General features: G+C 52.0%; 1 protein-coding gene across 11 annotated transcripts in view; it reads right to left on the minus strand.

Annotated features, from left to right (window-relative positions):
- Positions 1 to 14,597, minus strand: part of LOC135425159 (histone-lysine N-methyltransferase EHMT1-like) — a 130,187-nt gene that overhangs the window by 1,564 nt on the left and 114,026 nt on the right. For 10 of the 11 annotated variants that reach the window (XM_064677149.1, XM_064677152.1, XM_064677151.1 and 7 more), the window contains 5 exons: positions 13,862 to 13,939; positions 12,486 to 12,601; positions 9,650 to 9,736; positions 3,253 to 3,331; positions 924 to 1,099 (listed from right to left, as the gene is read on the minus strand). In XM_064677149.1, the coding sequence (XP_064533219.1) occupies positions 924 to 1,099; positions 3,253 to 3,331; positions 9,650 to 9,736; positions 12,486 to 12,601; positions 13,862 to 13,939 (536 nt within the window). Of the gene's footprint in view, positions 1 to 923; positions 1,100 to 3,252; positions 3,332 to 7,040; positions 9,408 to 9,649; positions 9,737 to 12,485; positions 12,602 to 13,861; positions 13,940 to 14,597 lie in introns of those variants that run through there. The other variant, XM_064677153.1, reaches the window with a different exon arrangement.

A 14,597-nucleotide genomic window follows, 5' to 3' on the forward strand; every position in this document is an offset into this window, starting at 1 on the left:
CTCATTCCACCCCCTTCTATCTCATTCCACCCCACCTTCCACCAGCCCAGGTTGCTCCAAGCCCCGTCCAGCCTGGCCTTGGACACTTCCAGGGATGGGGCAGCCACAGCTTCTCTGGGCCTCCCCACCCTCTCAGGGAAGGATTTCTCCCTCTGTCTAACCTACATTTCCTCTCTTTTGTAGAATGGTTTGAGTGGGAAGGGACCTTAAAGCTCATCCTGTTCTAACTCCCTTGCAAAGGGCACAGACACCTTTCCCTAGAGCAGGTTGCATCTCCGTGGCAATAACTCCAGCAGACCAAGAAGTGTTGCTAGTTCTGGGCAACCTATGCCAGGGCCTCACCACCCTCATCTACTATCTACTCTAATCTATCCCTGCCCTCTGGCACTGGGAAGCCATTCCCCCTTGTCCTGTCCCTCCATCCCTTGTCCCCAGTCCCTCTCCAGCTCTCCTGGACCCCCTTTAGGCACCAGAAGGGGCTCTCAGGTCTCCCTGAATCCTTCTCTCCTCCAGGTGAACCCCCCCAGCTCTCCCAGCCTGGCTCCAGAGCAAAGGGGCTCCAGCCCTTGGAGCATGTCCATGGCCTCCTCTGGACTTGCGCCAGCAGCTCCACATCCTCCTGATGTTGTTCCCCAGAGCTGGAGGCAGCTCTCCAGTTGGGATCACTGGAATCCCCCCCTCCCCTGCTGCCCACGCTGTGGGATCAGCCCAGCACATGGGGAGGTCTCAGGGCTACAAGTGGACACGTCCAAGTCACGTCGAGCCTGGGGCTGTGCAAACCTCCAGGGGATGGATCCACCTGTAGGATCCCTGAGGGTGCTGGAGGAAAGGGATGGGGTGAACCAGCTCAGGGGCAGCAGAGCCCTCACCCCTCCACCCAGTGCCCTTCCCCAGGGTGGCAGGCAGGCCCTGGCAGCACCTACCCAATCTCCTCTCCAGCCTCTATGTGCCTGGTGCTGAAGAAGGCGATCCTGGGGAAGCGAAGGTCCTGGTGGGACATGAACACCCGCACCGGGATGAGGTTGGGCTCGCAGAGGTGGTTGATGAAGCGGCTGATGTTGCCATAGAAACGGGCATCTATGCAGTACACCTCTCCATCCTGCAGGAGAAACGTGGCACCTTGCATTAGAGGAGGTGAAATTTGGGATCGTCGCCGCTCTTTGATAAATGAAAACAAACGATCTTCCCCTGGAGAACTTCAAGAGGAACAACCACAGCAGGACACCCAGTGTGGGTTTAAAGGGACTGAAAACACACACACACACACATACACACTTTTATATGCACCAGTACCCTGACAACACAGTTTTCTGCACAGCACTCTACCCCCACAAGCTCAAAGACCCGTCACAATGCCCGTGACACTGCCTGGCACACCAGTTCTCCCAGCCCTGCCCTGCCCAAGCACCAGTTTGGCACAGTGGGATTGATGCTCAATGCAGACACTCTGTCACCAGCCACTGGATGGAGGAACAGGCATCTGTTCTGTCCTCTAAGTGAACATGACAGCCAGGAAACACAAAGCCAGAGCCTCAAGAAAACACAGGGTTTTGCAGATAAGAGTGAAAGTGAGAACACAGAAATTCCCTTTCCAGCGAGCCCGGAGAGCAGTAATACTTTGTTTTCCTTAAAAATAAAAGAACCCCCCTCAGGGCTTTTTTTTTTATTCCAGCAGAGAATGACTGTGCAAAGCAGAGACTTTAATTACAGAAGGTAATTTCAGTTGCAAAGAGGCCAAAAGCAAAAGGATCCATTAGTGGTGCTCCAAGTCCCTTTTGGGAAGGCACCTCGGGCTCGTTGATGGCTGAGCTGTGCCAGGTCACACCATCACAGCAACAGGGGAGACATCACCCCCCATGGGCCTGTATCACACACAGTGTCACCAGCTCCAATTGCATAAATAAATAATTCCCAGCACTCCCTCAGTTTCATCCATGGAAATGCCATGAGGGGTTAGGACATCACCCACTGCCACATCCAGGGATGGGACTGCAGCACCTGGAACAGGGAATGATCACCTTGCACGTGGCTGTGAGTGACAGCTCAAGGAACAGGGACAACAGAAGTGGCCACCCAACCAGCCTTTCATGACAGCACAAGTCCACTCAGGCCATTCCTTCAAACCTCAGGACCCCAAGGCCCTTCCAGGGTTGGGATTCACACCCTTAGTAATCCCCCATCACTCCAGAGGCCACAGGACCTGCTGGCTCTGCCCTGACCTCCTCTGCCTGGCCCAGTGGGTGGTTTTTAACCATCCCTCAATGACTTGGTGCCTGGTTTTCTACAGATGCTCCACCTTGGTCTCCCCCCTGGCTTCCCTGAAGGCTTCCCAAGAGCCAACACCAGTTCTCCCTCAAGGCAGAGAGCCAGGGCTATCCCAAAGGCAAGGCAAGGCCCAGGTGGGCTCATAAATGCACAAACCAGGCTGAAGTCCCTGCTGCTTTTCAACTTCTTAATTACAGTCTGACCGCACTGTTTGCAGACCAACCACCAGACTCTTTATTTATCTCTTTTCAGCTGTTGAATGTGTGTCACTTTTAAAAAAAAAGGGCAAAAAAATAAAGCAAAGCTCTCTGCCACAAGCTGGTGACAGAAACAAGACACAGAGTGTTTTACAGCCTTCCTTGGAAGCCACCCTGCTCCTCTGAGACCCCAGCTCACCCTTCTCCTCTTCTTCTTTCCCAAGGGAAGTCTGAAGTTTTAGATTGTACTTTTGAAAGCAATACTTCTGTTCCAAGAGCAGAGCAGAGAGGGAGAAAGAGCAGGAGGACGAGCTTCAAGCCCTTGCCAAGGTATCTGATGGATCCCTTTATGAGTGAACAGGGTTTATTGGGGTTTTTTTCAGTCTTTCAGCACATCATTTAATGAAGAGCTCACAGAGCTGGTAACCAACACAGGTGCCAGTCTGCACATACACACGAGGGTACCAAAAACTCAACAACCAACCTCAGGCTGCCCAGAGGGGCTTGTCAGAAGATCATCTTGCATCAGAAGTGGTGTGGGCAGCAGGTGCCACTGTGGCCAGTGCTGCTGGGCTCTGCTGCCACCTTAACCAGCCCTAAGTCTGACCTCAACTACTGTTCCAAGTCTTACCTCAACTATATTTTGCCTGTTTACTGTTTTGAGCGGTTCACTGCTCTCTGCAGACTTTCAGAACATGCTGTACAAGAAGATGGAGGGAAGTATTCTCTTTGCTCCTTTGGAGAGGCAAGACCTTGGGATTGTCTCACTGGACACCTTCAGACACAGTACCTTGTTGTCAAGGTCGAAGAGGTAGGAGTCCTCCTCACGGACGTCTGCCTCGGAGTCGGAGATCAGCTCCCCCACGTACCTGCAGACAGAGCAGGGGCACAAATGAGATCACAGAATCACAGAATCACAAAATCAGCCAGGTTGGAAAAGACCTCTGAGATCATGGAGTCCAACCCTTGACCCAACCCCACCTTGTCCCCCAGCCCATGGCACTGATGCCACATCCAGGCTCTGCTCAAACCCCTCCAGGGAAGGGGACTCCACCCCCTCCCTGGGCAGCCCATTCCAAGGGCTGAGCCCTCTCTCTGCAAACAACTTCTGCCCAATGGCCAACCTAAACCTGCCCTGGGGCAGCTCAAGGCTGTGCCCTCTTGTCCTGCTGCTGGTTCCTGGCAGCAGAGCCCGACCCCCCCCGGCTCCCCCCTCCTGGCAGGGAGTTGCAGAGAGTGAGAAGGTCTCCCCTGAGCCTCCTCCTGTCCAGGCTGAGCCCCCCCAGCTCCCTCAGCCTCTCCTCACAGCACTTGTGCTCCAGACCCTTCCCCAGCCTCGTTGCCCTTCTCTGGACCTGCTCCAGCCCCTCCATGTCCTTCCTGAGCTGAGGGGTCAGAGCTGGACACAGCACTCCAGGGGTGGCCTCACAGGGGCAGAATCCCCTCCCTGCTCCTGCTGCCACACTGTTCCTGATCCAGGCCAGGATCCATTGGCCCTCTTGGCCACTTGGGCACCCCTGGCTCATGTTCAGCTGCTGTCAATCAGCACTCCCAGGTCCCTTCCTGCCTGGCCCTGTCCCCTCACTCTGTCCCCAGCCTCTAGATGCTCAAGCTTGGGTTTAAACACCTCTTTCTGGGAAGAGGGAAAGAAAGGGGTCCAGCCCAGCCACAGATGGCAACCACAGCCTCAGCAGTGCTGGTCAGCCCTGAGCTACCCGGGCAAACAGAGCTCTGCCAGCTTAAACCTGGCTCCAGACTCCAGCTTTTCAGGGCAACACTTTCAATATCAAAAATGGAGTCTTACTTCCAACAGAATTTATATTTTTCCTGAGAACTATGTTTCCATTTGCAAATCTCTTTGTTGGCCAAGATCAACACATTAACCCAATTCTCCTCATGTTCCTGGTCAGACTCAAGGCTCTCCCATAACCCCTGCAGTGCTTGTGCTGTTCACATCCCAAAGCAAAAGGTTTGGGTCTGCCCTTCCTGTTATTTCCAGACTATCTTGACCAATTACAAAGGCTTCATACCTTAAAAAGGTTTGTTTTAAAAAAGTCTTAGGTCTAACCTAACCTGACAGGATCCCTGGAAGGATTTTGGCTTCTTTCTCAGTCCCTCTTGAACCAGAATAAATCCAAGCTGTGATCCCAGCTACAATCACCTTGCTGTAAAACCAGGTACGAGGCAGTAACCAGCAGGTCCTCCAAGGAGCTTGAAGCAGAAGCTGCTTAGGCTGGGCTTGCTGAGAAGGATTAAATACTCCCCTCACCTTTCACACCCAGAGAGGTGCTGGGTTTGGTGCAAATCCCCTTCTTGCAGGGGTCCCCACTGCACTGGTGTTCCCACATCTGTCTCCCTGTCTCCATTTTAAACAGTTTTGGCCTGTCAAGGTTCAACCCTTCCTGTCCTGACCTGCTTGTGATCAGAGACACAGAGGAGATGACAAAGAAGCAACAGCACAGCAGGTTTTCAAGTGTCCAAAGCCAGGTTGGACAGGGTTTGGAGCAACCTAGTCTAGAGGAAGGTGTCCTGCAGGGGGTAGAACCAGATGATCTCTAAGGTCCCTTCCAACCCAAATCAGTCTGGGATTCTATGATTTTGGCATGTAAGTCTTCCCAGCCTGCAATAAAACACTAATTAATTATAAGCAAAGGATTCACACTAGGAATAAATATTATCTAATATAAAGATAAATATAAACATTCTTTGCAGCATCAACAGAATTCCACGCCCAGCAGCCACTCTCACACTCCTCTGCAGCTCTGAGGCACATTCCAAGTGTTAACCAAGCATCTCCAATCCCCCTGTGGCTCAAGGCAGCATTTAACTCTGAGCTGGGGAGGAGCAGAGCCACGAAACACGAACCTGAAGAGGACCCACAGGCTCTGTGATGAGGGATCATTTGGCTGCAGTTCCCAAGCCTGAGTGATGTGGCCAAGCTGCTCTGCCAGAGCAGAGGCTGCAGCCACACATGAGCCTCCTGTTTGCCCTCCCTGCATCCTGTTATTTATAAAGCACTCCTGTAAGGCTGCAGCATTACTGGAAATCACAAGCTCCTTGGTGACCTGAAGCAGAGGAAGGTGATGGCCAGAGAGGGAGGAAAATGGCTGTGGCCTGGCCCAGCAGCAGCTGAGAAGAGCTGAATAATGCTGGCCAGAGAGGCTCCCTGCCCAGGGACAGCCACGGCAGGTTTAGAATTCCATGAAATAAAATACCACAATCTAATTAAAAATTGTTGGTTTGATGCTCCATTAAAGACTATTCCTGTGACTCATTTCCTTTCCAAGACTGTTTACAGATACAAATGGTTCCCTGATTTTCCAGGTCCAAAGTCAGGGAAGGATGTGCAAGAGGTACCCAAAAAAGAGCAGGAGCAGCAGCCCCTTTATTTAAGAACTCCTGTGGTCAAGCCAGAGTCTTTCTTCCCAGCAAGATGTTCAGCACAGTGATGGCAAATAAATCCATCCCAGAGCTTTACACAGGCACTCATCACCACTCAATCAGGTTGATTGAGGACTCGACTTAGGCTGGAATTGATGATCTTGGAGGTCTTTTCCAACCTTAACATTCTGTGATCAGAGCACACTCCAGGGAAGAATCAAGAGCAATAAGAATTCAGTCCACAGGCTCCAGTGTTTTCCATGGGATGTGGGAGACAGGACACCTGGGGCTTCTCTGGCTGAAGGTGTGGCTAAAATACCTGGTTTGATGCAGATCTTCCTAAGCATCACTGTAAAAGAAATTAAATATCCAAAACCCACTCAATGGATGTGAAAGGAACAGACCAGATCCTCACAAACCTCTGGTTTCTGCATCCCACTAATTCCCAGGCTCTCCAACAAAAGCCAGCTCCAGCTGGGCCATTTCCAGAACGAGCAGTTCCACCACCTACCAACTAAGGATGAACAGAACAGATCCAACACAACCCACAGCAACATCAGCAACAGGGTGAGCAACAGCAGCTTCTGAGCAGCAACAGATCTGGAGGCCAGGGAGAAACCTGCACACAAACACCCCCCTGAGCATCTGCAGAGCCTCCCATCTCCACGGGAGCCCAGCAGGGCTGGGAGGTGACACTGCCACACGTCCCTCACTGAGCTGCTGCTTCCAGGATGCACTGAAGGGTCCCCAGGCTGGTACAGAATCACAGAATCACCCAGGTTAGGAGAGAACTTCGAGATCATTCAGTCCAACTATCAGTCCAACTATCAGTCCAGCACTACCACTAAACCATGTCCCCAGGTGCCCCATCCAGACACCTTTGGAACACTTCCAGAGATGGTGACTCCACCACCTCCCTGGGCAACTTCTTCTAAAACCTGACCACTCTTTCCACAAAAAATCTTTACTAATATCTGATCTGAACCTCCCCTGGTGCAAGTTGAGCCTATTTCCCCATGTCCTTTCACTTGAGACATGGCAGAAGAGCCCAACCCCCCCCGGTTTCCCCCTCCTGTCAGGGGGTTGCAGAGCCAGAAGGTCCCCCCTGAGCCTCCTTTTCTCCAGGCTGAGCCCCCCCCAGCTCCCTCAGCTGCTCCTGCTCCTCCAGCCCCTTCCCAGCTCCGTTCCCTTCAGCGGTGCCAGCACAGGGACAGGCACTGCCCTGGGCCCGCTGGGCACATTATTCTTGATATGGGTGAAGATGCCACTGGCCTTCTTGGCCACCTGAGCACACCTGGGCTCATGTCACCAGTTGACCAGCACCCCCAGGGCCTTTTTCAGCTTTCCAGCTTGAAGCATTCCATGGGGTTGTTGTGACCCAAGGGCAGGACCCGGCACTTGGCCTTGTTGATCCTCAGCCCACTGGCCTCAGCCCATGGATCCAGCCTGTCCAGATCCCTCTGCAGAGCCTTCCTGCCATCCCACCCTGCTGGATGCCATCTGTGGACCTGCTGAGGGTGCACTCGATCCACTTGTCCAGATCTCATCAATGAAGATGATAAACAGGGCCAGCCCCATTCCTGAGCCCTGGGGAACCCCACTAGTGACTGGTCCCAGCTGGATTTAGCTCCGTTCCCCTCTCTGGGCCCAGCCACCAGCCAGCTTTTCACCCAGTGCCCAGTCCCCTTGTCCAGGCCATGAGCAGCCAGTTTCTCCAGGAGATGCTGTGGGAGACAGTGCCAAAGACTTTAAGTCTAGACAGACACACCCACAGCCTTTCCCTCATCTACTGAGCTGTCACTGTCACAGAAGGAGATCAGACTGGCCAAGCAGGACCTGCCTTTCACAATCCCATGTTGGTTGGGATCTGGAGCTGCTGGGGGGTCTGGGGAGCCCTGGAGATGATGATGGGAGGACCAGGCCACCGTGCTGGCAGTGCCTGGCTCCCAGCTGCCAAACTGCTCTGAGCTCTGCTCAGTGCTCCCAGAGGGACAGTGTGCAAGCAGGAAAGGGAAAGCATTTTGGGAATGATTATAGAGAAAAGTTGAAAGGTATCTGAAGTACAGAGCAGGCTGAAAAACAGCATGTGTATAAGGAAGGCACTTACACACAGAAACAGTCAGGGCCAACCCTAAAAGTGTGGTGAGAACTATCCAGACCTGCCCCCCATCCATGAAAAGTAACAGAGTAAAGGTCACCCTTACACCAACACAATTATCCTCCCAAAGCAGAGTAACAACCACTGCACAAAGCAACTCAGGGCTCTAATCCAGATGTTTAACACAAAACACTCTTCCAGAAGAGCCAATCCACGTGCAGGCACAGCCCCCAAGCACTGCTGGCACCGGGGCTGCTTTGCCAGAGAGGAGGGAAAGAAGAAATCACATTTACAGGTTTTTGTTCATAAAGAATCACAGGAAGGACGTCAGTTCAGCTGGACTGAGGAGAAGAGGACTTTGACTTGGTGAATGAGCAAATAGAGTTGGTGAGTGACAAACTAACGTGTGAGAGTGATGGAGTCAAGGAGGAATGCACCTGGGCAAGACATAAATTAGCTCAGCTATTAGTATGCAGCTCATTTAGATAATGAAGACAGTGCCTACCACTGACAGAGTGTCAGCAGCTCCTGGCAAGGGTAGGGGGCAGAGCCAGGCTGTGGTATCTGCACCCCCTCAGCTCCATGTGCTCCACAGTGCACTGCCTGTGCTCACCACACCCCTGGGCTGCCTGTTCACTGCCTCTTCCTCCTGGGTGCTGCCATTCCAGCAGGATTTGCTAAAGTCAGGGCCTTTTTTCTTTGGGAGCAGTTCACTCACAGGCACTGGCTTGTCTCAGGGCACTGGGACCTTTGGTGCTTGTGGAAAGCCCTGTGTGACGTCAGACCTGAGACGCTCCCCACAAACAGCAGGTTTTGGCCTTATCTCTAAAAAAACATTTTAGCATCTGGCAGCTCCTAACATGGAAGAAATACTTGGCCCATTCACTGCAGATTTATCTTTTCCTTTATTTTTTCTTCTAAATACTGCAATAATCTTCCTCAATACCCCACCCCAATACCAAAAAGCATCAATAACTAGTTCTTAAAACCCCCAGCACCTACTTCCATGATGGGCACAAGCCCAGCCTTACTGAGAAGGTCTTAACTCACTGTGGTATTGCAATGAAGAAAACACTTCCCAAAATATTTAATAAAGTACATTTACCACTTTAAAGCCTAAAACTGTAGGGTCTGATGGCAGGTTTTTCAGTTGACGTAAATCTGAACATTTTTGGGTTTAATTACTTTATTGAATCAGGGTTGAAACATGTGCTTCAGTGTTTTGCTGAATCAGACTAAAGCCAGAGCTGTGACACTGGAAAACCTCTGGAGAAGGCAGGATTGAAACATAAAAAGATCCCACATAAAAAAATAGTTCCAAACTGCCCTGGACATCCACAGTGACACCTGAGTTGAGCATATTTGCAGCACAATCCAAGTGTGGTTTTCTCCCATCACTTGTGTTTCTGAGGGGTCAGAGCTGAGCACAGATTTTAAAGATGGAGAGGGATGGGAAAAGCTCCACCCTATGAGGAAAAGGACAAAGGGAGCAGGAAGTGGAGTCAGAACCCTCTGAGTGAGGGCAGGCAGCTTGGCTTGATACCAGTTTGATTTGTGTGAAAACCTCTCCTTACAGAGGAGAGAACCGTCCTGGCCCTCAGGAAGGGATGGGTTTGGGAAGGGATGGGTTTGGGAAGGGATAGGATTGGGAAGGGATGGCTTTGGGAAGGGATGGCTTTGCTGAGCCAGTGGAAGCTGAACAACTCACTCGCACACGAAGGTTCCCAGCGGAATGTCCTGCATCGTTCGCACTCCCCAGCCCATCTTCTGTGTCCGATAAAGCTGCAATCGAGTCCTGGAAGAGAGGAAACGAAGCCACACTGAGGCAGCACCACAAAGACAGACTGAATTTTCATCCAGATGAGCAAAAAACCAGCACCCTTCACCACCACACACTCACAGAGGGTTTTAATATTCACCCTCCGCTGGCATCGTGTGGATGCTCCACTCCCATCGCTGCTCTGAGCCGTGGGAAGATGCTGGGATGGGACCAGCCAGTCCCTTGTCCCTTCCCAGGTGCACAGTGGGGAAGAGGGGACAGGGCTGGATGCTCTGTGTGGTTACACCTTGATGATTTACACGTAGGAAATCAGAATCCCACCAACAGCATTTCTTTCCACCTCCCACAGGGAAGGGGGAAGGGGACTTCAGGCAGCGGAGCTGTGCAGGGAGAGGTGCCAAGGGGGAAGGCAGGGAGAGCTTACAGGGACTTCAGAACACCTTGTGCTCTGACCCCTCTGCCCTCTGCTGAGGCCAGTGCATTTAGCCATTCCATCATATCCAGCTGCCCTGGCTGAAAGACAAGGAAGAAACGCTGCAACTTGAAACTTCTTGGTGTAATAGCTGCTCTGTGGAATTTTACTGATGGAGTTTATAGGCAGAGAAACAATCCTGTAAGTCATTCTGCCTCGTGCTCAGCCAGAACTTGAGTTAAGTGCAGGATGAACGGTCTCCAGGGCTGGGGAAGGTTTGCTCTGTCCCTGAGGGAACAGAACCCGCTCTCAGCAACGCTGTTATCGGAATAAAGTGAAATCTGATGCTCACCTTAAGTTCACTCTGTTGCTTTTTCCAGCACTTCTCTTTCCCTCACCCATTCCCTCCTGCACTGTCAGCTGAACCCAAGGGCTGAATTTTCTCCTATTCACCCAGAGCTCCTGGAGCCTTCACCAGGGCAAACCATCACAGAATATCACAGATATGGTAAGTTGGAAGGGACTCACAAGGATTATTGAGTCCAACCCTCAGTCCTGCACAGGCTCCTCCCCAGCAGTCACACCCTGTGCCCCAGAGGATCATCCAAACCCTCCTGGAGCTCTGGCAGCCTTGGGGCTGTGCCCACTGCCCTGGGGAGCCTGGGCAGTGCCAACCACCCTCTGGGGGAAGAACCTTTTCCTGAGATCCAACCTGACCCTGCCCTGACACAGCTCCAGCCATTCCCTGGGTGCTGTCCCTGGTCCCCCCCAGAGCAGAGCTCAGTCCCTGCCCCTCCTCTGCCCCTCCCCAGGAAGCTGGAACTGCCCTGAGCTCTGCCCTCAGTATCCTCTTCTCCAGCTGAACACCCCAAGTGCCCTCAGTGTCCTCCCCCGGCTTCAAATCAAGGCCCTTCCCCATCCTCGTTGCCTCCTTTGGACACTCTCTAATGGCTTCAGATCTTTGTGGTCCCCCAAACTGCCCCAACATTCCAGGTGAGGCCACCCCAGGTCAGAGCAGAGCAGGACAATCCCCTCCCTCACCCGGCCAGTGATGCTCCTCAGGGGAGTGACTGCTCCCAGAGGAACTCAGTATAACACTGGGTTTGGGGAAGCTGCCCCATGTTTTGCCTCGTCCCTCAGAGCAGAGCAGAGCCCAGCTCAGGTTGAGGCTCTGCTGTGGGGCAGCAGCAGGACCATGGCTCTGATCCTGGCCTGCCAGCTGAGCTGGGCCGGGCTGCCAGCTGGATACGTGTGCGCTGCCGAGCGGAGATGATTTGGAGCACATCTGATCAAGGCAGCACTGAAAGTGGAGCAGCAGCACCCCTGTGGCAGCTGCAGCCCCACGGCAGGAGCCTTCCCTGCTGCCTCCCCAGGGACTGTGAGCAGGCTCTGCCCAGCTCCTGACCCAGCCTCCCGGCAGAGCTGCTCTCCCCGACTCACGGTTGGGTTTCCAACCCTTCCCAACTTTCAGAAAAACCCCTCAGCAAGGCAAAAAAAAAATGCAAAAGCAACAGCTCTAGCTGTGCAGCTCCTAAATAAACACCCACAGAGGCACTGGAGCTCAGGAGCTTGGCAGGGAAAACCAGAGAGAGGCAAAGTTCTGTGGAAACACGTCGAGCTTTTCCCTCACTTATTTTTAACGTCGCAAAATGTCATTGAAACTACAAAGCTTGCAAAAAGAGTGCTGTCAGCACTACAAGAAAATTGCAAGTCTTTTTTTTTTCTTTCAGTGGGATTCCTTTGAACTTAGTGCAGTGGCAAACTCCTCCAAAGCAGAGGTTCAAACCAAAACGGGCACTAAGATCCCAGTGGTCTAACCTGCAGCACCAAGGCCAACAGGTATTCAGGTATCCAAGTCAGGGGCAGTCATGCCAATAACTTGGGAATTTTAAGCAGCCAAGTTTAGGCACACTGGCCTGTATTTCTAATCTAGAATGCTGACTTACAAGATCCTCTAAATTAACGGTTCTGCAGTTCTGTTGCTCTCATGTTCCTCTCAGCTCTCCACCTGAGCCATCACACCTGGGCTGTTCATGCAAACCCACAAGCCAATTCCATGTTTTATGGTCAGGTTGATGAAAGAATGCCACAGTTCCCACCTGATGGTGACACTGGCATGGTGCAAACATTAATTGAGATATTAATTGAGCTCATCAAGCCACTGCTGCTTCATTCTCACTGTCAGCACACGGGAACACCACTGTGTGGTGGCTCCTGCCCCAACTTTGGCCTCACCTCAGCAAGTGCTGGCTTTTGGGGGTTTATGGGTGAGCTGAGACTAGAGAGCCAGAAAGCTCATGAGTTTGGTGTTGGCCCTGCTGAGATAAGCTGGGTTTGGATCCTCCTTCTCACCTGAGCCCGTTCTGCACCACCCTGTTCCTGCAGGTTCTCCAGCAGGAGCACGCGTGGTTACACTCGAAGATCAGGGGGGGCTCAGCCATGTTGAACTCGGGCAGGAGTCGGCCATCCTGAGGGAGAGAGGCAGCCAAGACTGGGTTAGTTAATCCTGGGACCCCTCCAAACCAGAAAAACAAGAACAGAAATACCCTGAGTATAAAAACAGGCCAGAGAACCCCCAGGTAGGGTCACGTCCCCAAAACCACCACCAGACCTGAGCTTCCGCAGTGGTTTTGCTCTTCTCTGTCACCCACAGGGTGACAAACAGCAAGAGACCATCTAGATTTTTGATGCCTGGTATCACCCTGTGCACCACCCAAAAAATATCTCACAGTGCTGTGCAGAAAACTGGTGTGCACATCATCATTATTATCACTTTGCAGCGCTGGAGGGGAGAAGTGGATGCTTAGTCTGTCTCTGGAATAAAGCCTAAAATTCCAGAGTCCAAGGCCAGTACACCCAAGTTCTGTGAACCACATTATCTTCCCAAACAACACCCCCCAAAAAAGTTACAATTCAATTCTTTACCAACATACAGGATTAAGGAAGCGACAGATGCGATTTATCATTTTTAACAAATTTGGCTTTTAAGCCTTGAAAGATGTAATCACCTCTTAACATGTAGATAAAATGGCTACAAAGCAAAGAACCAACATCCCTTCCCCCTGGGGAAACCTGCAGAGATTCACAGAACTTCTGATCTGAGCAGCACCTGCCCAAATATGAACCTCAAAACCTCCCGGGAGGGTTGAACACATTTACCCAAACCAAACCTGGCTTCTGGCAATGTGGCAGTGAAAACATCTTTACTTTGCCTTTATCCAGAAGGATCACAAGAAATAAAAGCAGGCCAAAAAAAAAAAGCATTTCTCTCTACTCCCCTCCCCTTGTTTAGATATTCCAGCACTCCCCATGTTGCTCTGAAATGGAAGCTGATTTCACGCCTGGATTATTAAATGCTCCCCATCACATGGGTGTAATTAATGGCTCAGTTGGCATGAGAGTAACACAAATAAATAACACAGCAAAAGCTGCCCTGAGCACACATTTTGTGTTATCACATAGGTCTCAGAGCTGAGACTACACTTTAAGCATTTTAAGTCAAGAAGAAACAGAATCCCAGAATCCCAGAATGGTCTGGTTGGGAAAGGACCTTAAAGCTCATCTCATTCCAACCCCTGGCCGTGGGCAGGGACACCTTCCACTGGTCCCATCCAACCTGGCCTTGAGTCGTGCAAGGAGGTGTTCTAAAGGCACCATTATAAACCCAGAATTGGGCCAAGCTCAGCTCTCAGCCCCAAGTTTGAGCCAGAAGGAGGGGCTGTGCTCACCTTGTCATACCAGCAGCGCATGCTGAGCTGGCCACACATGCAGTTACTGGAGGAGCAGTCGTCTATGCAGACACAATACTGCAAGAGAAGCAAAGGGTTAACTCCACACCACTCCCACAGCTGAAACAGCAGCTTCTGTCACTGGGTCAGGGAGGAAACCACAAGTCATGGCCTTCTCAGACAGAAAGACAGGCAGCTTCATCATCCAGAGGCATTTTGACTCCATTATTTATTCTGTGAGCAGTGAGCACCAAAGGACTCCGGGTACAGGGAAGGATCTCATCCTGAGCCAGTTCCATGGCTCAGGAGAGGATGTCCCCCTGTCACCAACCCTCCTCCATGCCCTATGAGCTGTTCTCCACACTTGAGGACAAGGAGAGCTCCAAGGAGGGACCAGAGCTGGGAGATGATGCACCACAACATGCTGTCTCAGTCCTCCCCTGCTGCTTCCCGCTTCCCACACGGGCTCTCCAGCTGGCTGCTTCCCCAGCACTCCCCAAGCCAACACAGTCCCACCACCAGCTGCTGCACAACAGGGATTGGGCTTGGGAAGTTCACTTCAGCCACCTCAGGGCTGTGCCCAGAGAGGGATCACCCTCATCCCACCTCTGCTTCCACCACCCAGCCCTTCCAGGACTTCAGTGTCACAGCAAAGGCCTTGGCCTGGATGCTGCAGGCAGTGGGCAGGCAGCATGAGGGACTCTCCCAACAAATCCCTGACTCTCCAGACTCAGAA

This window comes from Pseudopipra pipra, chromosome 20 (genome assembly GCF_036250125.1).
Source record: "Pseudopipra pipra isolate bDixPip1 chromosome 20, bDixPip1.hap1, whole genome shotgun sequence".
Classification (NCBI taxonomy): Eukaryota; Metazoa; Chordata; class Aves; order Passeriformes; family Pipridae; genus Pseudopipra; species Pseudopipra pipra.